Source organism: Lytechinus variegatus, chromosome 12 (assembly GCF_018143015.1).
Source record: "Lytechinus variegatus isolate NC3 chromosome 12, Lvar_3.0, whole genome shotgun sequence".
In the NCBI taxonomy this organism is placed as follows: domain Eukaryota; kingdom Metazoa; phylum Echinodermata; class Echinoidea; order Temnopleuroida; family Toxopneustidae; genus Lytechinus; species Lytechinus variegatus.
Genome location: NC_054751.1, coordinates 26,799,100 through 26,822,667, shown reverse-complemented (window position 1 = coordinate 26,822,667; position 23,568 = coordinate 26,799,100). Strand labels below are relative to the sequence as shown.

Below are 23,568 nucleotides of genomic sequence, written 5' to 3'. Positions count from 1 at the left end.
GGGGGGGGGTCTTTTGAGTTACTTTTGACTTTGTAGTCTCCCTCTATGAGTCTATGGTGGGCTTTGGGAAAAGTAGATTCCTTCTCAGATAGGGCAAACTTGAGAGTAATGAGAGTAGACTCATGTTGGTGTAGGAGTTTATTTTGAACACAAAGAATTTAATCTTTCTATTTCCTTTGATGTTTGTCATCACTCTTGTATTAGAAAGTCATGTACCGGTACTTTTGTTATCGAAATTCCTTTTCTGGATCTGAAGAATAGTTAACTTCTTCCTTTCATTTGTGCTCTTTTACCCTATCACACAGGAAAGTGAATTGAGAAGTAACTACCGGTACATGTAGTTGAAGAAAATGGGAAAAAGAACGGTGTTGAATGCCTGCGTAACAGACATTGAGAAGAGGAGGGAACCGACAAAACATTATGTAAGTACTATATTGCCCTTTTGTTGAAGTTCTGGGAGCATTTCATGAAAGTTGTCATAACTGACAGAAAAGATGTTGTTCCATAAGTAACCACAGACACCTTTGTTTCCCAGCCAATCACGACAAAGGATACATTTTTCAGATCTAATAACTTGCTATAAAAATTCGGGATGAAATGCTCCCATTCAGAATTTTTTGAAAGAGCAAATTTAAATTCTTTGAGATTTCACAAAAATGCCATGTATAATTCATTATTTTTCAGAAAAATAAGAATGATGTCAGGCATGTTTTCATACTGTAGAAAGTGATTCAAATTAATGTATCCCAACCCCCTTGGAATCTAGCAAAGAGGTACTATAGTATACAATATTAATGATGAAAAACATTTTCAAAATGTTTTACCATCGAATGATTTGCAGATGTTTCAGATAAATAGCAATGTTCACAATTATAACACTCAAATAAACAATGATTTTCATTTATTTAAAGTTTTCTCAACCTTAACAAAAAAAATCATTCCGCTTTAGTTTTCCCACTGTTTGGAATTCCATTCCTCGTAACATACGATCATACACAAATCTAAATTTATTTAAAAGATGTCTTAAAAAATCCCTCTTGTCCAAGTATTAATTATTTTGCTCTCCCTATTTTACATGTTTTTTATGTTATTCTACATTATTATAATAATGTAGATATGCCTGTGTAATATATATTATAATTTCTTTTGAGAACTTATTCTCACAGGGCCTCTGTGCTTTTCTTCTCAAATTCTCTTTCATTCAGTTATGATATTTAGTCAAGGCAATGTTTTGTTTATTTATGAAATGATCTACTCTGTATTATTGTATGCATTTTTAATTTGTTTGCATCAGTGGCGTAGACAGGTCCTTAGACCTGGGGGGATGATCCCTAGCTGGGTCATACTTTATATATATATATATATATATATATATATATGTATATATTTAATATATAAATATAAAGAATGAAGGAGATAACGTACTCGATAAAAACAAAATATCATGGGCCAAAGCAGACGAGTTAAAGATAACAAAATAACACGATCTGCCTCATGGATTATCTCGTGTGTCTTTTAATCACTTTGCTTTCAGCAATAAACAGGGCATCCAGTAATAAACAAACTTCCTTGCACATTTTTCATGGCAGTAATCTTTTGTTTGATTAATGACAATGAGTAAAGATGATCATAAGAGAAATGTCATTTGTCGGATGTCTAGTTATCATCTTGGTCATGACAGTCCTGCTAAACATGATCTAGAATAACTAGTATTCCTTATTTTACTAGTATAGTAGTATACTCTTTTAAAAGTAGCGATATTGTTAATGATCAAACGATTGAATCAACAACTAAAGGAATAAACAAATAAACAGCCAAATAACTAAAAAAATATCAATTACAATTATAGTAATAGGGGTAAAATAAAAAAAGCTCAACATTATATTTCTTATCCACGTGCAGATATGCGGACACTAAAATGATAAGCACACTCTGTTTAAACTGTTTAGACTGAAAATTTTCACCTTTCCTTTGCAAAGTAGGGGTTGAGGACATGGCCAGCAGGGAAAAGGGTCAGTGTATGTGTATAGGTAATTTCTTATTAATTCGTTTGAACAGTGTTAATGTGTTATGAAAGCAATTGCTCTGAAAGGGAGTGATTAAGCGACACTTTCTTAAATCTGTAATGAAATATTTTGAACTTATCTCCTTTGCAAATACATAATTATTATAAGGAAATGTACTTGGTGAAACTCTGAATAACGATCCTTAAATGTATATGACGACGCAAGACAGTTGTTATTACTTAAAACTTGCAAGTTGTAAATGCATATAAGATGATTGACTCTGAATAAAAGTCCAATTTTGATCATGTTTGTCATTGCTGTACGTTATGATTATTACTGCTATTATTATTGATTGATTTTAACTAGCATTCATTGCTTTATTACTGTATAGTTTTGCTTCTTCCCCCACAGAAACCCCGCTATCTACGCCCCTGGTTTGCATTGTACATATGTTTTTTTTTAACCTGTTTGAATTTGAATGAATAAAGAATTGAATTGAATTGAATTAAAAAAAAATGAACTACAGTCTACAATATTCCATCATGTGGCTGTTGCTATGTCTGACAATTTTTGGCAAACTGTCTATTTGTCCAGAAAATTTTGTTGGTGATGCTGCTGCTGATGATGTGATGGTGATGAGATTATATAGTATGTAGTTATGATAAGGATAACTTGTGAAATATTATTGGAAATGATAATAGATAAAAAATGGTGAATGAAGATAGCTGTCATACATGCATAACGGTAAAACAGCAGTGCTCAGGAACAGAATGTCATTGATCAGCATTAAGTAAAGTATTAAAAGGAGGAATTAGTCCTGATCACACAGACGTTGATACATGTACGTGTAAATTATAATCACTGCAATCACAATTTTCCATGAGCAGAATGTTCCAGATGATGGTGCCAAACACCACAGTCAAAGCTTGGCAATTATACATTTGATGATGAAGTGATGACTAATGATAATCCTGACAGCCATCAAAAATGCTTTTCACACTGTACTTTTTATCCTTAACCCCGGGAAATTGGTGGGGCAAAGGGGGGGGGGGGCTTTAGCCCCACCAATTTCCCGGGGTTAAGCTTAGCCAACTTCGTTTACACACGTTTTAGCAAAGTGGGCTAGCACAGTAAATAGTATGGTACTATCTGGCCCTGCAAAAAAGGAGGGTTAGCCGGCTTATTGCGGGGCTAGCACCACAATTGCGGTGCTAAGGGATGGAGTGTGAAATGAAACCGGGCTAAGGAAAAGTGGGGCTAAGCAATAGCCAATCACAGAAGTCGAAATTGCACATTAATCACGCTCTGTCTGGTAAAATCATCAATATTCATGAGCTGTGGGATATTCCGGGGTTAAGGCGTTAATTGCGGTGCTAAGAAAGACAGTGTGAATCCCCCCAAAAATAGTTTGGGCTTGGGGTTAAGGATAGTCCGAGGTTAAGGATAGTATGGAGTTAAGGAAATGCAATGTGAAAAGCATAAAAGAATATTTTGGCTAAATCTCAAATTTCACTGCACTTCACCTACAAATGACCGAGTTGCATGATCCTTAGGGAAGTAATGCAGATGACACTTATGCAAGTAACAACTACTCTGATCTAGAAAACAAAATCAATGAAGATTTGCAAAATGTGAAACGATGGCTTGATCACAATAAGCTTAGTTTGAATATAAAAAAAACTGAATATATTGTCCTAGGAACTAGAAATCGACTGAAACTATTCAAAGATGAATCGCTAAATATTCGCATTGATGGAACCCCCCTAACAAAAGTTACCCAGTGTAAACATTTAGGAGTAATTCTAGATGAAAATTTGTCATGGGGAAAACACATTCAAAATGTACAGAAGAAATGTAGTAGCGGTTTGTTTATGCTAAACTCGATACGAAGTATGGTTGACAAGGATACCATGATTCTAGTCTATAACACCCTGATTTCATCTCATTTGTCGTATAGTATGGGGAAATTGCGGCAAATGTTTAAAAGATAGCCTCCAAAAGATTCAAAATCGGGCAGCACGCGTTATCAATAATTATAAATACCGCCTGGGATTCATCCGGACACGATAATCTAAATGAACTAAATTGGGATACACTTGAAAAGAAAAGAAATGAAAGTGTTGCAATAATGATGTTTAACATACTCAATAACTTCGCCCCTTCATATCTAATCAATAGATTTTCCCTTAAAGAAAGATCACATAACACAAGAAGTGGGAATCTCAATTTGGAAATAATGCAAATAAAGTCTGAATCTGCAAAGCGCATGTTTATGTACAGAGGCGCCAGTATGTGGAACTCATTGCCCAGGAATATTCAAGCGGCACAAACAAAACACAATTTCAAAACAGGTCTTAAGAGATTATCTATGTGATATGAATGCACGAAGCTGCTTCTTAGTGTCAGGCTTCTTAGCATCACGGATCTTCTCTACCTTATCCAACATGGGTTGGATCTTACCTGCTTGGACAATATGGCCTAAGAATTCTACCTTTGTGCAACCGAGTTGGCACTTGCTGGGTCGAGCAGTGAGCCCTGCTGCTCGCAATCTTCCCAAAAGCTCATACAAGGTAGATATGTGTTCTGACCAAGTCGAAGTATGAATGAGAATGTCATCCAGATAATTGGTGACGTGCTTCATGTCTGCCAACAAATACCTCATGACCCTGCTAAAAGTGGCAGGTGCATTGACCAAACCAAACGGCATGACACGAAACTGGAACAATCCACTTGGACTCTGAAAAGCTGTCTTGGCTTTGGCATCTTCTGACAAAGGGATTTGCCAGTAACCTTTGCTTAAGTCCACCTTAGAAAAGTAACAAGATCCAGAAAGACTAGCAAAGATTTCATCTGCACTTGGCAAAGGTTCTGCATCAAATATTGTGATGCGATTCAGTCTACGGAAATCTATACAGAAACGATTGCTGCCATCTGATTTCTTTACTATGACTATTGGGGACGAATAAGGAGAATTTGACTTCTCTATCACTCCCATTTTGACCATCTTCTCTGTCTCATCCTGTATCACAGAACGCAGTGCATGTGGGACGGGATATGGTCTTTGTCGAATGGGATCAGCAGAAGTCAAACGAATAGAATGATTGCCTAAAAGGGTTTTACCTGGCACATCAGTCATCACATCCGGAAAATCCTCAAGTAGAGAACTAACTTCGTTTCTCTGTTGAGTCGACAAATCAGAACCAAGTTCAACATCATCAATGGTTTCCTGTGCTTCTAACACTGGGACACCTATCCTTATACTACTAGGGATAGAGGGAGTCTCTTGAATGCTATCCTCATACCCATCTATAACTGAAGCTCCAACAACTACCTCTAAAGCTCCAGCAGAAGTGATATCTTCCTCAGACTTGTCAACAGACGAAGGAACATAGGGCCTTTCTGCCCGGTCAATGTATCTCTTTAAGAGATTAGCATGAAAGGTTTTCACCTTTCCGTTCATGTCGAGACGATAATCAAGATCACTCAATTTATGGACTACCTTGAAAGGACCCTTCCATTGTAATAGCAATTTGTTGTGATCTGATGGAAGGAGAAGCAGAACCTTATCTCCGGCAACAAACTTTCTAACCCTACTCTTGGCATTATAGTATCTCATATTTCGCGAGGTTGACTTACTTAACTCTTCCTGTGCTACTTCCATGGTACTCTCAAGCCTATCCTTAAGATCAACAATGTACTGATATGTAGTCTTCAATTCAGAATCATTTGCCTGACCACTCCAAAGTTCCTTAAGTATCTCAAGAGGACCTCGAACCTGTCTACCATATAAGAGTTCGAAAGGCGAGAAGCCAAGTGAAGCCTGAGGGGCTGATCTGTACGCAAACAGAACAGGAGCCAAGTACCGGTCCCAATCACTTGGACGGTCTGCACATACTCTCTTCAAGATCTGCTTAAGTGTTTGATTAAACCTCTCAACTAACCCGTTACAAGCGGGGTGGTAGGGTGTGGTTGTTAATTGTCGAATCGACAATAACCTCCCTACTTCTCGCATCATCTCCGAGGTAAATTGGGTACCACGATCCGATAGAATCTCTTGGGGAACCCCAACTCTACAAAAGACCTCTACCATAGCTTCAGCTACTGTACTAGTCTCAATGTTTGCCAACGCAACCGCCTCAGGATAGCGGGTTGCATAATCTACTATCGTGAGAATATACATGTTCTTTCTAGCAGTTACTGGTTTAATTGGGCCTACCAAATCGACAGCTACTCTAAGAAAAGGAACATCTATCACAGGCATCTTGCCTAGAGGGACCTTAGAAATTCTGCCCTTGGGGACTGTTCGCTGACAGATATCGCAAGACCTACAATACCGAGTAATATCTGCTTGGACTCCAGGCCAATAGAAATTAGCTAAAACCTTATCAGTTACTTTCTTTACACCTTGGTGACCCCCCATTATACTCTCATGAGCTAACTTCAACACAGCTTGCCTATAAGGTTTAGGAACAACTAACTGCCTAACTTCATTACCACTAAGCACAGACTTTGGTTGAAAAACCCTGTGTAACAATCCACCATCAAAGACAAAATATGAACTATGTCCTGAAATTTCACTATCTTTACGATCTCTACTATTCAAACTAGCATACTCCATCGCTTTCTTTAGCGTTGGGTCAGCCATCTGAGCCTCTTTGATGTCTTCTGAAGAAACATCAGGTATGGCTGACGGAACCTTCAAAGTCGGACGTGGCCGCTGAGCTTCACGAACCTGAGCTCGAGTCTGAACTGCCATGTTCACATTTTCATGCGACTTGCATGGTTGACCAGGTTTCCAATCTGGAATTGGATCCTTCGCTGGTCTCACATTGTCAATTTCACCAAGAACTACGTCAAATACAGGCGTCTCTACGCACAAAGCTTCTACCTTGCCAACAAACCAAGGAGAATCAATGTTGACCCTAGCTATTGGGAACTTCCTAATTGTTTGGTCAATTAAGACACACCACTTAGACTGACCAGTAAACTGTTCTGGCAATACCAGTGACTTCTTCACGATTACACCTGAACAACCTGTATCCCTAAGGACGCTCACATCATGTGATTCAAGTTTCCCATTCCTAACTGGAAGCTTATCATGCCAACGACGCTTACAAGTAGCACACATACTAGTGACTTCCCTATGCCTTTCTATCTCTAGAATTTCTTTAGAAGGAGATTCAATATACTCAGCAGAAGACACTAAGAACTCTCCTAACTCTACACTATCAGTGATCTGAGTTTCCTGAGACCCAGAAGAACTACAAGTGGGACAACTACCTGATGTCTGTTTCCCTACTAAATCTTGAGTTTCTCTTAACTGATTCTTTTGGTTCCTACGCTTACCTATTGGTGGCTTCGGAGAACTAACTAAACTCGCGCCTTGGAGTCTAACATTACAATCTTGCGCAAAATGACCCATTTTGTTGCAAACAAAGCATGGACCCTTCCTACGATGGCCTGATTGTTCACCCTTAGTCTTGTTCTCAGCAATTGGCGCATTGGATACCGTAGTATTACCCTTAGGTTTACTCTTATGGTTCAAGGGGGAATTCTTTTTAGGTACTCCAAAATGACCCCCATGTGCCTCAACAAATGTATCTGCCAGACCTGCCATCTCATCTGCAGATTTTGGTTTTCTTTCTTTTAGAAATAACGCTAGTGCTTGACCTCCTTTCTCTAAGACTTGCTGCATTAGAAGTAATTGTACAATACCATCATATGAGCGCTGAGCTTCAGACAATTCTATCCACTTATCTAAATAATGGGACAACCTTACAACAAACTGACTAGGAGTCTCTCCTACCTCGGGATTAGAAAATCTGAACTTCTTACGGAAATCATCTGCCGTGAGTTCAAATCTCTTCAATAAAGCATCCTTCAGTGTTGCATAATCTTTTGCCTGATCAGCTGACAACCTTGAGTACACATCTAACGACTTACCACGAAGTAAAGCACTAAGACTTATGGCCCAGCTAGTCTGCGGCCAACCCTGATTTTCAGCATAGCGTTCAAATCTATTAAGATACGCATCCATACTATCCTTTCCTTCCGTGAAAGGAGGGAGTTTAGGGGAAGGGGCCAAAGAACGACGGTCACCGTCACTACTTCCTACTTCGGAACTACTCTGGATACGAGCTAATTCAAGTTTCTTATCTAATAACATTCCCTCTTGTTTTTGTAACTCTAGCTGTTGTTGCCTATCTTCCCTAGCTGCATGTCGCTCATCTCGAGCTATTTTTTCTCTCTGTTCTACAAATGACAAAAGGTCTTGACCTGTAAACCCTAACTCTCTCCCAAACTCAAACAAATTTGAATCCATGGTTGATCCTAAACTGTTAGAAATAGATATGTTAGGTTAACAGACTCTTTGTTTAGAATTTGCCTTCTCTTACCAATATCCAAATGTCACTTGCTTGTGCCAGAAGCTTGCAACCACAGTGCGAGAGTTCCCGTCTCCTCGAACCGTCACAAATGTCACTGATCTGAAATACCTAATCAGAAGGGCAAAACAAATAAACACATCTCATGAACATACATGTTACACTCGCTAATTCCAACATCAATAAGCCTTGAAAATTTATAGGAATATTACAGTTAACTATTTCCCTTCAACATGAGTAATCCTTGACTTTAACTAGGAATTTTACAGCTAAGTACCTCCCGGACAAGCCCCCAAATGTCACGAGCGAAACTGCTCTAATTAACTTATTAATCTACAGGCTACTTAACCACCCTGAATAAAAGACCAAAGGATATTCAAGATATAAATGAAGTGATCAATTTAATGTCACAAAATATAATTAGTCGTTTACATTGAATCGTTGAGAACATAAGTATAATTGCAAACAGATATTCAATAAATCATTTCATATAGAGAAGGAGTATAATCATCATTGACTGTCCCAAGTTTATGGGAAGAGATTGATCTGGAAATAGGCCTTTAAATTATGTTACCGAAAATCTTGGAAAGTTTATCGATTGCTTGATCAAACCTTCAATCGGGTAAATGCGGAGTTCGAAAACAGAAGAGATCGACAAACCACGACGACTACGAAGATTGGACGATTATGACGAGGAACAAGTATGCCGATGATCGACGACGACGAAGAACACGACTGACGTCATCAGCGAAGAAGACACGTGTCCTTGAAGAACGAAGAACAAGAGTTGAGTTGAAGCTCTAACTTGGAAGAATTACGGTCGAGTCCGACGAACAATAGCTTCGGCTGACTGAAGTGAGTCATTCCCCTCGAATGACATTTTGACTCATGACCTGGACATAGAGGGTAGGTGCTACCCTGACCTACATTGACTCCACATTGACTCTGGGCTGACCCTAGGTTGACAGCCGTAATTCGGCATCGAGTAGAAAGGAACCTCCCCGCACTGGGTAGGGTGGCACACGCCCTTTTCCTTGGTTAGGAAACACCCCAAATTGGACCTTCTTCTCCGAAATCAAAAGTGAGAGTGAGCTGGCTTGGCTTTTCTTGCCAGCACACCAAACAGAAATATGAAACACAAAGAGTCTGTAATCCTATACACCTGTTAAACCATAGTCTACTTATTATGACAACCCAGCCTGTTAAAATACCTGGCAACCTATCATGCCTACAGTTTAGTTACTAAGGTATGCAGTCCACATCTGTACATGGAGTTTAACAAAAGAGTTTAACAAAACATGGACTTTAACAAAAGGGTTATCTAATTTTGAATAAGATCCTACAGATCACAATGACTATTTTTTCTGTTTAATTGTTTTTATCAAGCATCAACAGACAGTTTCTATTTTCTGTCCCCAGTACGTGTATTATTTTCCAATTATTTCATATGTTTTGCTTTTATATGGCATCAGTATTAATCAAGCTTTATAATTATTTTCAGTGCATATTTAGTTATCATAAATTTTCCAGTCATTTTTATATGTTTAGCTTTTATCATTGATAAATCATGACTTGTATTCATTTTCTTGTGCTCGGTTATCCATTATAGAAACATGTATTTACTTTGACATTTTACTTTACCATGTACATATTTGCTATTGCCATGTATACACCGCTTTGTTCCAATTTACAGATAGATACATGTATTTCATGTTGTAAGTTATTGATGTTTTTGAGAACGGTATATAATTTCTTCGTCTTTTTCTTACTATCATTATTATTCTTTTTCTTCTTCTTCTTTTCTTCTTCTGTTATTTTCTCTGTTGTCTTTTTCTTCTCCCTCTAACTTTTCCCTTCTTCCTTTTTTTCTTCTCCTCCCCTCCTCTTCACGTTTCAATGATTGCCTTGTAATATTTGATTGATGCTCAATTCTGTTCCATATATATTGTTCGTTAAACAATGATTTTAAAATGTTTACTTTGTCAATGTTCGACACGGCCCCAATGGAAATCAGTCTGTAAACTGTTTGGGCTTTTTAACCATGTATAAATAAAATAAATCTTATCTATCTTAATCCTGAACAAGGCTTTACATGTACGTTATTTTAGTCCAAATTGATGAAAAGTTTGGGTACCTACAATAGTACAAAAAGGGAATAACATCTGTCAAGTTTCTGTCAGTTAAAACCTAAGCATGCTACTTGTACATGTTGTAACTCTGATCTTGTGGTTGTAGCCGGGGGGGGGGGGGGGGGGGGGGGGGTTATTGTAAAAAGGGGGGTCCTTGGAACGGGCTTTGGAACTTAAAGTGTTTGTGAAAACGGGGGTCCTTGGAACGGATCGCCAGTGCGTGAGTGCGTATGCATCCCTATGGAACGGTCATGTGTGCATGATGCAGCTAGCGCGGCCTCCGCCGGGTGCGCTCGCGGAGAGCGAAAAATATGCGAAGCTATGGAGCGGATTTCTTTCTTTTTTATCGATAAGAAGAAAATGCTATGCCTTGGAGCGGCTTTCTTTGTTCTTCTTCTCAATATAAAGACAAAAATGCTATGTCTTGGAACGGAATTTGAGTGTAAAAATGGGAATCCCCTCTGCGGCACATACCCACTATGCATTATATACTGAGTGCCCCCCCCCCCCCCGGGGGTTGTAGATATTGTGGATTTGCATTTTATGAGATGATGATTATCCTATCCTGTCGTAACACTGATCTTGTGGATTTGGGTTTCATCAGATGATGACAGTGATGATGATGATGATTATCCTATTACCATATTATCAGGTATGCTAATGCTAGATTGTCAAACTTGTACTGTATTTGCTCGAGGCCTTGAATTCTTGTTTGTTACAGCTTTAAAGCTGTTACGAGAGTAATAACAACATTTGAAAATGAATGATACATAGTAGATCTACACAATATTCTTCATTTCTAATAATGAAAAAAGAGTAGAGAATCATATATCTTTTATCTGTGCTCATTTCATTTAAAGGTTTATATCATCCATGTGACTTGGTCGGATGGATCTGTCAATGTGGTCTACCGGAGATACAGCTCTTTCTTTGACTTCCAGGTAAGTGTTATCATACCACTGAGCTATTAATAGTATTATTGCAGTTTATCTTTTTTTGGCTAGAAAATATAGAATATGAATAAGAAGAGACAAATGAACTGAAAATTGATACCAATTCCAATGCAGTATATTAATTTAAATGATAGACTGTGATTTTTTTAATGTAAAATTCCACTGGACTTCATTTAGTGTATATACCAGGAAATAATTTTACATCTCTATTAAGTTGAGTAGCAGCTTATTTGGCTATTGAGGAATTATTTTGTTAAAAGTTCTGTAAAAATCCCTTCATGGTGTACATGTATACATACAAACCTGCTACATAAAATACATCTTGTTTCATTTTTCCTTTATACCAGAACAGGAAAATTACCGGTACTCAATATATATCGACGCAATTCTTTTCTGTAGAAGTCTTCATGAAAGTGTTATATCATTATTTTATTTATCTCCCGGGGGATCTGAAATGTACATGTTAATGAAATGATTTAGGGATGGTGTTTCTGGTTAGTTTATTTTTCACTGTTTTCTAGAACTTAAAAAAAATGATTGTCAGGTGCAAAAATATATTTTCTGTGCTTCATACTTACAACATAACACAGAGTCACAGACACAGGTGACATTGGGACCTTGCCGCTGAGACATACATGTATTTTAAAGTCAGATCAACTTAAACCTAATGGCCCATATTCTGATAGCAGGTTTAACTTAAACTCAGGTTTAAAGTTGTGGTTTAAGTATGGAAAGCCAAAAGTATCAAAATTTTTATTAAGTTGTATGTTTCTTGTGTTTACTCTGCTCTTTCCTGATTCATCGATGGTGAAGATAATCATCTATCATACACTTCCTAGACAATTATGAATGATTTGAGAGCCAAATGAGCTGAAGTATGATACCTCTACTGTTAGTGATTTATGTATCAATTGGCTGTCCATACTTAAACCACAACTTTAAACCGAAGTTTAAGTTAAACCTGCTATCAGAATACGGGCCAATACCTTTAATTAAATCAACATTTACCTGTCTTGGTTAATATTTTTACTTCCAGAACAAACTTCTGTCTAAGTTTCCAGAGGAAGCCGGTGCTAACAACCCATCTTCAAGGTGTATCCCATTCCTGCCAGGTAAGATGAAGATTCATGCCCCAGTCATACCAACGAAATCGGCTCCAAGCCAATGGATGATCGGTTTGGAGTCAGTCTCATGGTGTGACTGTAGCACTCATGATTTGTTGGAAATTCGCACAGTATGTAAGCATGGGGTTTGCTTGGAGCACACTATTCAATATTAGGCAGTAAGTAATCCTATACATGTGCATACATTGTAATGTGGCTGTTCATTGTTTTTTATGATGACTGAGGCAATCTATGTGTACATACTGTAAAGAATCAAGTTAAGATATACATTGCCCAGGAAAAATAGTAATAATTGTCACTTTTGCTCTTCTTTCGGAGGATACCATACTTTCGAACAAAATGGCAGGATGTGGTGATGGTACAGTGTACGCTCTGATCAGATAAAGGTTTGGAAATTTGATTCACTGTTTACAAATAGCAGCTTGAATTGTTTCGCTTTCTTCTCTTATTTTAAAGGACAAGTCCACCCCAACAAAAACTTGATTTGAATAAGAAGAAAAAAATTCAACAAGCATAACACTGAAAATTTCATCAAAATCGGATGTAAAATAAGAAAGTTATGACATTTCAAAGTTTCGCTTCATTTCACAAAACTAGATACATGAACGAGTCAGCTACATCCAAATGAGAGTCGATGATGTCATTCACTCACTATTTCTTTTGTTTTTTATTGTTTGAAATATGAAATATTTTGATTTTCTCGTCATTGTCATGTGAAATGAAGTTTCATTCCTCCCCGAACGCGTGGAATTCCATTATTTTAAACTTTTTTGCTTTAGGCAAGGAGGTCCTAATCGTCAAATTCGTAAAAATTGAAATATTGTATAATTCAAACAATAAAAATCAAAAGAAATAGTGAGTGAGTGACATCATCAACTCTCTCATTTGGATGTAACTGGCTCGTTCATGTAACTATTTTGTTAAAACTAAGAGAAACTTTGAAATGTCGTAACTTTCTTATTTTACATCCGATTTTGATGAAATCTTTAGTATTGTGCTTGTCTGATTTTCTCTATTGATTCAAATCAACATTTTTCTGAGGTGGACTTGACCTTTAAAGTAGGACAGTAGATCTATTTGGGATTTGCAGGATTCATGTATTAAGTATGCTTAACTTGAGTTTTAATGCGTAGTGAACTGTATATTGACAAAATGTCCAACAATGAGTATACACTGCACCTTGCTTTTAAAGCAGGGCTCTGAATTCACAATAGGTTTGTTATTGAGCCCTCTGTTTTGAATTAATGAACCATATGCATGTATATTATATGGGCAAGTCCAAGAAAAGGTCACCCTAAAAGCCAAAATTTCATCTTTAATTTAAGAAGTTATCTTTGGTGGGATAAGAAAGCCAAAATGTTGAATTTTAAAATTTCATTAAGAAAAAATTGATAATACGCATATTTATGCTAATTTTGGGCACCTAATTTGCATAAGTGGTAAAATGGACGTTACGTATGGGACAATTATAAAAACTCATAGAAAATGAAAAGAAAACTTTTGAGATTTAGTCATAGGTGGGACATGGACCCCTAACATCTTATTACTTTGGGGGGAAAAAAAGTGGTGTCATCTAATTATGCAAATTAGGTCTTGTCCAAGGTTGGAATGTCCCATACGTAACAGTTTCAGGATGTTTGTTTAAGTTATTTCTCATAATACAATACTTGTATTGTTGCATCTCTGGGAAGTTCTAATTTATAAAGTATGAAAATGTTATACCCCAATAAGTTTCAAAAATAGAGTTCACCTTTTAATTAAAAGTTAATTAAAAAGTTGTTACGTCTGGGACAACATGTTACGTATGGGACATTTACACACAATATCAATGGGGAGATTTGTGTACAAAGTGAATGGAGAAAAACAAATTTCAAGGGTGCTCTAAAAAGAGAATATTTACCTTTTCTTTAGTTTTTAAACACTGATTTGTTATGAATACTGATTAATGAAAGCAATTGAAGCAAAAAATTTGTGAAAATAGAAAAATATGAAAAAATAAAAAACAATAGAAATACATGTACATAAGAAATTCATGAAACCATGAAAAACAAGAAAAAAAATGTTGAAATGGCTAATTTCCTCTTCAGTCATATCAAATATGTCTCAATAGAACATTTTAAAAGACTGAAACACTTTTGTTATTTCCATATTTTAAATTATATCAATTTTTTGAATTCTGGGGAAAATTGTTTACGTTCTCTATGGGGCCAAAATGTCCCACACGTAACATGTCATTAATTTGTTTAATTAGAGTCTGTAATTAGAGGGATTTTGCATATGACATGAAACTTGACTTAGATATACTAGAGTATTGTGACTTTTATCACAGTAAGTTACAAGTTGTCGAATGAAATACTTTCAGAGAATTCTGAACTTGAAAAAAATGTTTCAAAAATTGTCTTTTTTCTGCGTCCCATACGTAACGGCCCATCTTTTCCCTCTAAAAGGTCAAGGTCAAATGTCACCAATTTTTGCATGATTATTCTTCTCCTAGATGTCTACCATCATGAGGGTATTCAATCTAATCAAAGTCATTTAACACTATTTTTCAGGCCATTAAGCCTCTGAAATGTCCCATACGTAACGCGCGCGAATTCTTGGACTTGCCCTAATATAATTACTTGGTTTCAGTAGCCCACCTTTCTGAATTCTAGTTATTGTGCAAGCACAAATTCATATTCAACATTTACCAATAACGGGTCTGGAGTGAAGACTAGACTAAAAAAAACTCTGTCTGTAGAGCCAGCTACAGTACATGTACATAGTGAATCTAGTCTCACTACTTCAGACTCTGAATTATGCACTATACAACATTGCAAAAACCAAGAGTCTGTGTCTGCAGACTAATTTCTAGTCTGCAGACAAATTTCTAGTCTGTACAATGTTGTTTATCTTGTCTACTAGTCAAGGACCTATTTCTTTTTGTGAATGTTAGATTAGTTATGGGGAGGCAGCGTAGCTCAGTCGGTTAGAGCGCATGTTTCGGATAAGATCGTAGATCTCAATGTGAGGGGTTAGAGTCCCACTTATGCCGAAATATGTCTAACAAAAAAATCTGATGCTATAGTGTTGTGTGTAAACGTGCCTCACCACTGTATTCAATGCTTGTGTAAATGCAGTTGGAAAACACTCCGTCCATCGGAAAGGACGCAAATGTTGGAGAGTCACAACCTATCCACGTTAAAACCAATACACTATTTGTCAAAGAGTAGGGTGTTCACCCAGTGTATTGCACATGCCGGTCCCAGCAAAATTCCAGTCAAGTCAATCTTGACGTCATATGCTATAATAATCAATATGATTATTGGGGGCATTAACAGAAAGACAAGATAAGATTTATTTTTTTTAAAAAGTGTTGTGTCATATTCAATGAAGTGAACCACATAATTTTTGGTTGAAAATTCATGTTGTCACCTCATACAGGTTCAACTGGATGGTTTTTAGGTAATGTTTGCCTGAAGTGATATTTATGTGCGTAATGCAAGTATAGCACTCGCTTGTCATGGTTGGTGGAAACTGAATATTTTACAGGATGGGTACAAAAACCCTGTAAAAAAATTTGCTATTGCCAAACTATAAAGTACAGCTCATTTTCATTCTTGTGTACCTCATTACATGGTCATTCATGGACAAGGTGTAAAGATGACATTCTGCTTTTACATCATGTACATGTAGCACTTTATATCGCAACGTCTCTAATCACCTACACACATACATAATAAGTTTGGCTTTATTAAACAAGTAATCCTGAACAAGGCTTTACTTATTTTATTTTTAGTCCAAATTGATGAAGAGTGTGGGTACCTACATATAGCCTACAAAAGGGAATAATTAATACAAAATTTGTCAAGCTTGATCAAGTTTCTGTTCTAAAGTCTCAGAGCTACCAAGTCTCACGTATTATGCGTGAGACTCAAGCATTTTGGACTCTTGGTCATCCCCTAAAATCTCTGTCTCACGCAACTATCACAGCCTATCCCCATAGACATTGTACACAATGTCAGTGATCTCACTCAGATTCACAGAAAATCTCCCGCATAGCTGGTCTTTGAACTTGGCATCTCTGAAGTCTGCTGCTACTTGTACATGTTGTAATGCTGATCTTGAGGTTGTGGATATTGTGGCTTTGGGTTTCATCATGTGGGTAATTTGGTAGCTCTATACAGGGGTGACACAACATTTGCTCCTTCGACAATTGCTCCAGGCTTTGAAGATGTAGAGTTAGGGTTAGAGTTGCAATAGGGTTTTATGTCACGTTTTATACGTTGGGATAAGGTCCGGGGGGGGTGGGGGGGGTGGTACTTCCATTGACGAGTGGATACCATGCGCGACCATGGGGTCTCGGAAAGTATCCTAAACAATTTTTTTCTTTTTGTCTGAAAATGCAAGTATTGCGTGTGAAACCCTACCCTTAAAAAGTATTGCAAACAAAACGATACCCTTGGCAAGTATTTCCTGAATTGAACCCCTTAACAAGTACAGGATTTTCTAATTGTCATAATATGTCACGGATGTCGGTTTTACCTTTACCTACAATCATGCAAATCGAACTCTTAACACGTAGTGTTGACTGTTGGGACAAAAAGAACATCCTAAAACATTTTAGTCTTTTTTTTATACCCTCGCAAATAAATTGATCCTAAACACATTGCTTTCCTAGAGAAATAGATACCCTTTATCATTATTTTAGTGTTTTTGACACCCTTATTGCATTATCCACTCGGATATTCTGGTATCCACTCGTTAAAGTGCCATCCCCCCCTGGCTAAGGTTAGGCCATAGGGCACTCTAAATTCAGGCCAGGGTTGAAGTTCGACATTCGATTTGAATGTGGTATTTAAGTTGAGCAATTGTCACTGGAGCAAATGTCATGGAACCCGAAAGAAGGGGTAAATCACTCATTTTACGGGCTGTGCAATTATACATTCTACATTAGATTTTCAAATTTATGAGGTGTGCACATTCCATCCACTCTTCCATCCATCTTTTGGACTTACATAATGTACATCAATAGGCGGTTTCAAACCGCCTCGATCACAAGAATCCCCGTTAAATTACGAGAACTTTTTAAGGCTAAAAAATACCCGTTAATTATTCCTGCATTCAGACCGCCCCGAAACACATCCTTCGGGATAAGTTCCCGAAGTTACGAGCATGCGCAGTGTGGTCTGATAAGCAGGCAAGGCGGGAGATTCAAAATCTCTAGCCCAGCAGCCACCCACGCCGCCGCGCCCAACGACACGCTGGGATAAAAGTTCCCGTAATTTGCTTTCACATCGCCAAAATACTTGCGACCTTGGAAAAATCCCCACGAAAGTTCTCGTAATTTCGCCAAGTACCTACTATTTAGCGGGTATTTTCTTTCGGGGAGATTACGCGTAGTTTGCTTTCACATTACCAAAATACCTGGTATTTTCTGATCGGGGTAAATTTCCCGATCAGAGAATACCTGGAACTGGCGAACTTCGAGGCGGTCTGAAACCACCTAGTGACTTTCCTAGGCATTTCAGGGCAGGTGTCTTGCCTGAAGCATCTTACAAAACATATTTGTTTTCAATGGATATTCTTAAAGTTTGGATGCCATGATATTGTGTGGCTGTAATGCTCCATGCCATTTTATCTGTATGTGTCATATTATTAAAGTTGCTATATTACAGTATTGCCCTTTGCTGCCAAAGATGGAGGGTTTAATCGCATTGTAATGAACTATTGTATGGAAAGCAAATATCTTTTTTTTTTCCTTCAGAATTATATCATGGTAAGGTAATGGGTTTGTGTGGTTTTCGTGTTAAGTCTAAACCGAAAGATGCATTAGAAATAAAGTTGGTTATGAAACTCACCATCACTATTACAGGCAGTGTTGGAAACTCTTGATAATTAACGCCTCAATCATACATGTACATGGCACAAAACATCCAGAACTCTTTGTTGGAACATATCAACACTTGGAGTTGCTATGACAAATACTGTATGTGCAAAATATGGAAAAGTTCCTGGGTACCATGCTCTGACACATTCTCTACAGCAGGTTATGGTGTTGGTGGCCTTCCATAGATATCTGAATCAATCCTATTAATGGGCGGGCAATGTTCAGCATATATGGTTGGAAGGCAGCTCCCTCATCGCATCACAATCAATATTTGAATACTATCCATGTTAAGTTCAGGTCTACCCCAATGAAAAAGCATCAGATGAATGAAGCACAGCAGTGAAATCTCCATCAGTGCTTGTATCGAGTGTGAAGTTTAAAAGTTATTGAAATTTTTTAGTTCTACTTAATTTCACAGTAATTATGTTTACATGTACATTTATAAGAGTGTTCATATTCTCACATTTTCTTTTGGATATAAAAAATTGAAATGAAATATTTCAATGTATTTTTGTCTCATCTGTACATATATTAAAGTGAAAGCCCGGGGGGGCCACTTCCATTCATGAGTGGATACCATGCGCGACCATGGGGTCGCGAAAAGCACCCTTAACACGTAATTTCCATATTCTGAAAATGCACCCCTTAACAAGTATGGGCATGTGAAACCCTACCCTTAACGAGTATTGGAAACAAAACGATACTCTTGGCAAATCTTACCTGAAATGAACCCCTAAACAAGTACAGGAATGTTTTAATTGTTACGGGTCCTTCGGTTGTCGGCTTTATCTTATTTGGTTTAGTACGACCCCACCTTTTACACCTCGCGCAAATCGGACTCTAAACACGAAGTGTTGAGGCAAAAAGGACATCCTTTATAAAACATTTTAATTTTGTTTTATCATCCCCGCAAATTCAACCCTAAACACGTAATTTTCCTAGCGAAAGAGATACCCTTTTTTCAGTATTTTTGTGTTTTTGACACCCTTATCACGTTATGTACGTAACGTGCCCTATCGTGAAAAAGACATCCTTTTTACGTGTTTTTTTGGTTGCGCATGGTATCCACTCCTCAATGTAAGTGGCCCCCCCGGGAGTGAAAGGATATTTCAAAACAATTAAACTCAGACCAAAATTATATTTTGTTCATCATCTCAAAAGTATTAGATCAAATCTGAAGGAAATTTGTACCATATGACATTGGATATGACAATTGATATGAAATGAAAAACAAGTTTTGTTAATAGCCAAGTGTCAAGATGAAAGGTTACATGTAATTGAGGTAACAAACTTATGGTTCTGTTCTCTTCAAAGTCAGCACTGAACTGCTGAAAAATAGTGCAGTTATGACTACCAAAGGTGTTCCATGTTTTACTTTGATTAATTTAGAAATTTATTTCATCCCTCATGGAAAAACTAAAGAAAAGTATTATGCCTTTATAAAGGTCACTCAAAGACTAGAAGCAAGTGTACATGTATACTTCTTTTGTGTTCGTGTAATTGTACAATCCTACATTATGTAGGCCCTATGTGAAAGTGATTGCAGCTTGGTTGAAGTGCTGATACATCGTGACTAAGCTTCAGGTCTACTGAACTTCTAGGAAGAGAGGAAACGTTCAAACCTGAGCCAATCTTCATCTTGGCAAATAGTCAGGTTTTGTTCACACTGTCTGATATCATATTCTGAACATTAAAACAGACAGGTCATTTACAAATAGGCACTATGCCTACACATAGCCTGTATGATGGAAAGTAGACATTAAATGCTATTTCCAGTTTTAACCATTTTAAAACATTGATAGTCCAATGAAAATCACCACCCAAGTGTCAAAAATGAAAAATATGTGCATTGAATGCCGTTTGTAGAAAAAATGTATATTTACTGAGAATAAAGCAAAATAAGCATTGCATTCCAGCCGGATGTTACATGTAGGTCTGTAATTACCTTTGTGTTACAATTTCTTCAGTGTACAACATTACCTTTTAATAATAGATTTCATGATTTCACAAAGTGTAATTAATGTATCCGTACCAGACCTGGATCTGTGATGATATTGTGACAAGTTTGCCCTTGCTTTTTCCCTTTCTATACTGCTATACACTCATTTATCTTTAATCTTACTTTCAATTGAGATGTAATGAAGGCAAAGTATTACTTCCTCTTTCGGGTTGTCCTGGATTAATTGAGGTATGTGAAGGTTTTATTCAAAGAGATTTTTCTATCAAAATGTTCTTCATTTATACATGTATGCACATTAAATGAAGGCAAATGTGTAGATATTGGTCATGTTGCCTTTTGATCTTGCGTGCTTTATTAAATGTCAAAATTATCTTTTTCATGTGAGAGGGGCTTAACACAAAATCAACATCAAATTCATCTTGGTTTTCCGTCATACTCATATGTAGATCATTTTCACATATTGTGGGCCTTTAGATGATTTTATGGATTTCTTGGACAACCTGCCTGGGCATGGTGCGGGGTGGGGGGGGGGTCAGGCTGAAGTTGCTTCAGCTCCCCCACCCACTTTTTACATGTATATACAAGCAGTAACAATACTAGGCCTACCTTATTGCAATATTTTTTTTTAATGGTCATCAGCACCCTCCCCACTTTCAAAACCACTCCCCAGCCCTTGGCTTGCATTTGTCATATATCCGCACATTCTACAGTACTTTTTTGAATGTGCCTTTGGATGCTTACTGTTTTTTTATGGGCTTCCAATTGATGCAAAAAGATGTATTGAACTGATAAAAAGATGGTACTATTATACTATCTACATGTACTTCATCAGTAATTTGAAGTGTATATTCTAAGATCATTTTAAAGGTCATTTATATTCTATTACCATGTTTGGTAATGTTTGGAAAAAGGTTGCTATGGTCACCAGACCACATTTCATCACAAGGCGTTGATTTGAGATTTGGGAGTACTTGACCTTCTATGAAAGCTTGATCATTGTTTCAAATTTCAAAGGACCAAATTTTTTTCCCATTTTTCCAAAATCCCATTTAATTTTGATTTTTGTTTATACCCATTGGAAATGCATCCTTTGTTTTATTGAATAGTACCCTCTACATTATTGATAATACTATAGCAGTATAGCCTTGTGATTCCCATGAAATCTAATGTTTGACCATGACATGGGCATCCAAAGTGACCCAATGCATGTAGATCACTCTCTGTCCAAAGATTTCCGTGTAATGAATGTGAAATATTGATTACAAATAATGTTAATATTTTTATATCATTATTTTTTAAATACAATTATACTTCCTTTCTACATGTACTAGAGCTTAATTTCTTTTTTTTTAATAAGGTAAAATTAGAAAATTGTGGAACATGTTCATTAAAAAAGAAATTATTTCAGAAAAATGAACATTAAAACAAGAATCAAAAGAAAGCAGAAAGTTAGAGTGAAGTAAGTAAAAATTGTAGAATTTCAAACAAAGACTTTAAAAGGAACACTGATGCAAGTTTCACTTTCTTGTAACAATTTTTGTTTAAATTGATTGATTTATAGGTAAGAAGCTGTTTGGAAGAAGTCATGTAAGAGAAGTTGCTCTGAAAAGACTTGCTCCAATAGATGAATACTGTCAGGTAAGAATGGGTTATTTGTCTGTGTGAGTGTGGGGGGGAGGGGTGTTTTACATTTTTAAATTCATTATTTTTACAGATGGTAATATGAAATATTAATATTATTTTGTGATCCTTGCAATGAAAAGACTTCCTCCAATAGATGAATAATGTCGGGTAAGAATGGGTGTGTGCGTGTTGGGTGGGGGAATGCTGATTTACTATACTGATATTTAACTTCTTATATGTACAGATGTAATTTGTCTGATCTTTGGAATTGAGGTGTAGTTTCATATTTAAAAAATAGTATTCAATGCATAATGTTTAAATTTCACAGTCCCATGGACAAAAAGGACCCCCGCCTCCCCCCAAAAAAAATAAAAATAAAAAAATAGTGCAATGATGACTTTCTTGTCTTTGGATTAAATTCTAAGATAAGCTACATGTATAATAATTGAAATTATTTAGAAAGAAATATAGGCAATATGTAGACTCTTCCAGACATAATGTGACCCACACTCTGATCTGAAGTGTGTATAGATATATAGTGTATGTAGTTTATACAGGAAACAAAAGAGTCACAGTTTAACATGTTCAAAAACTTTTTTACAGGGTACCTGTACATTTAGCAATATTGGGTTCGTTTCACATTTACATTGATGAACACAGACCAATCAACCCTTCTACATGTACTCTACTACAAAGAGAACCCCAAGATGAATCATGTGTTATGTAATCAGACTGTATGCCCTCTCATCAGTTACCTTGCTTTCATTCAATTGAAACTTCCTGGTTTGATAAGGTGCAAGAAAGGTTGGAATATGTATTAAAATAGGGAGTTCAGAGAGAACGAGTAGTAAAGAATGAAAGAAAGACCTCCCACCAAAAAAAAAAGAAAGAAGGATAGGAAAAAATGAAAGAAAGAGAAAGTATATATAGTTTATATAAAAAATACAACCATTTTAAAGAAAAAGATGGAAACTAAGATATCAACAAGAGATATTGGATGCAAATAAAAATATAAAAGTGAAACAAGTATTATTCATTAGAGCATGAAGTATTGGCAAAAGCGAGGCAGGATGGGAAAGATACATGCAACGCTTACTCGCCGTCTACACGCTGTACGGCCACCGTAAAGCAAATGTGACCGAGGTATTACAGTCATTGAGTTTATTACATGTAATATCACCTTTTCATTTTAAATCATATCAATTTTCATTAATGTTTTGCATTATGAATACACAGGTCACTCTGCTTACAATCAGTAGTTACCACAGTAAAACAAAATATTATTTTGTCTTCTTCCTGTATATCCTTTCCTCCTGTTTGGCTTTTCCCCTATTGCTTTCAAAATCTGATATTACTTTAATATATATTTTGCCGCTGTTTGTTTTGTTTTTAAGGCTTTAGTAAAGTTACCAGGAAAAATATCTGACAGTAAGGAAGTGATCGATTTCTTCACGCCTACGCCGGAGGATGTCAGTCCTCCTTCGCCAGAGTGAGTGTACATGTACCTCTTTAAAAGAATTA

At 36.8% G+C, this 23,568-nt stretch overlaps 1 protein-coding gene across 3 annotated transcripts in view; it reads left to right on the top strand.

Annotated features, from left to right (window-relative positions):
• LOC121425049 (SH3 and PX domain-containing protein 2A-like) overlaps nt 1-23,568 on the top strand; it is a 65,395-nt gene that overhangs the window by 10,256 nt on the left and 31,571 nt on the right. For all 3 annotated transcript variants that reach the window (XM_041620997.1, XM_041620999.1, XM_041620998.1), the window contains exons 2-6: nt 306-422; nt 11,379-11,459; nt 12,508-12,583; nt 21,986-22,062; nt 23,442-23,536. In XM_041620997.1, coding sequence (XP_041476931.1) covers nt 351-422; nt 11,379-11,459; nt 12,508-12,583; nt 21,986-22,062; nt 23,442-23,536 — 401 coding nt within the window. In that variant the 5' untranslated portion in view covers nt 306-350. The remainder of the gene's footprint in view (nt 1-305; nt 423-11,378; nt 11,460-12,507; nt 12,584-21,985; nt 22,063-23,441; nt 23,537-23,568) is intronic.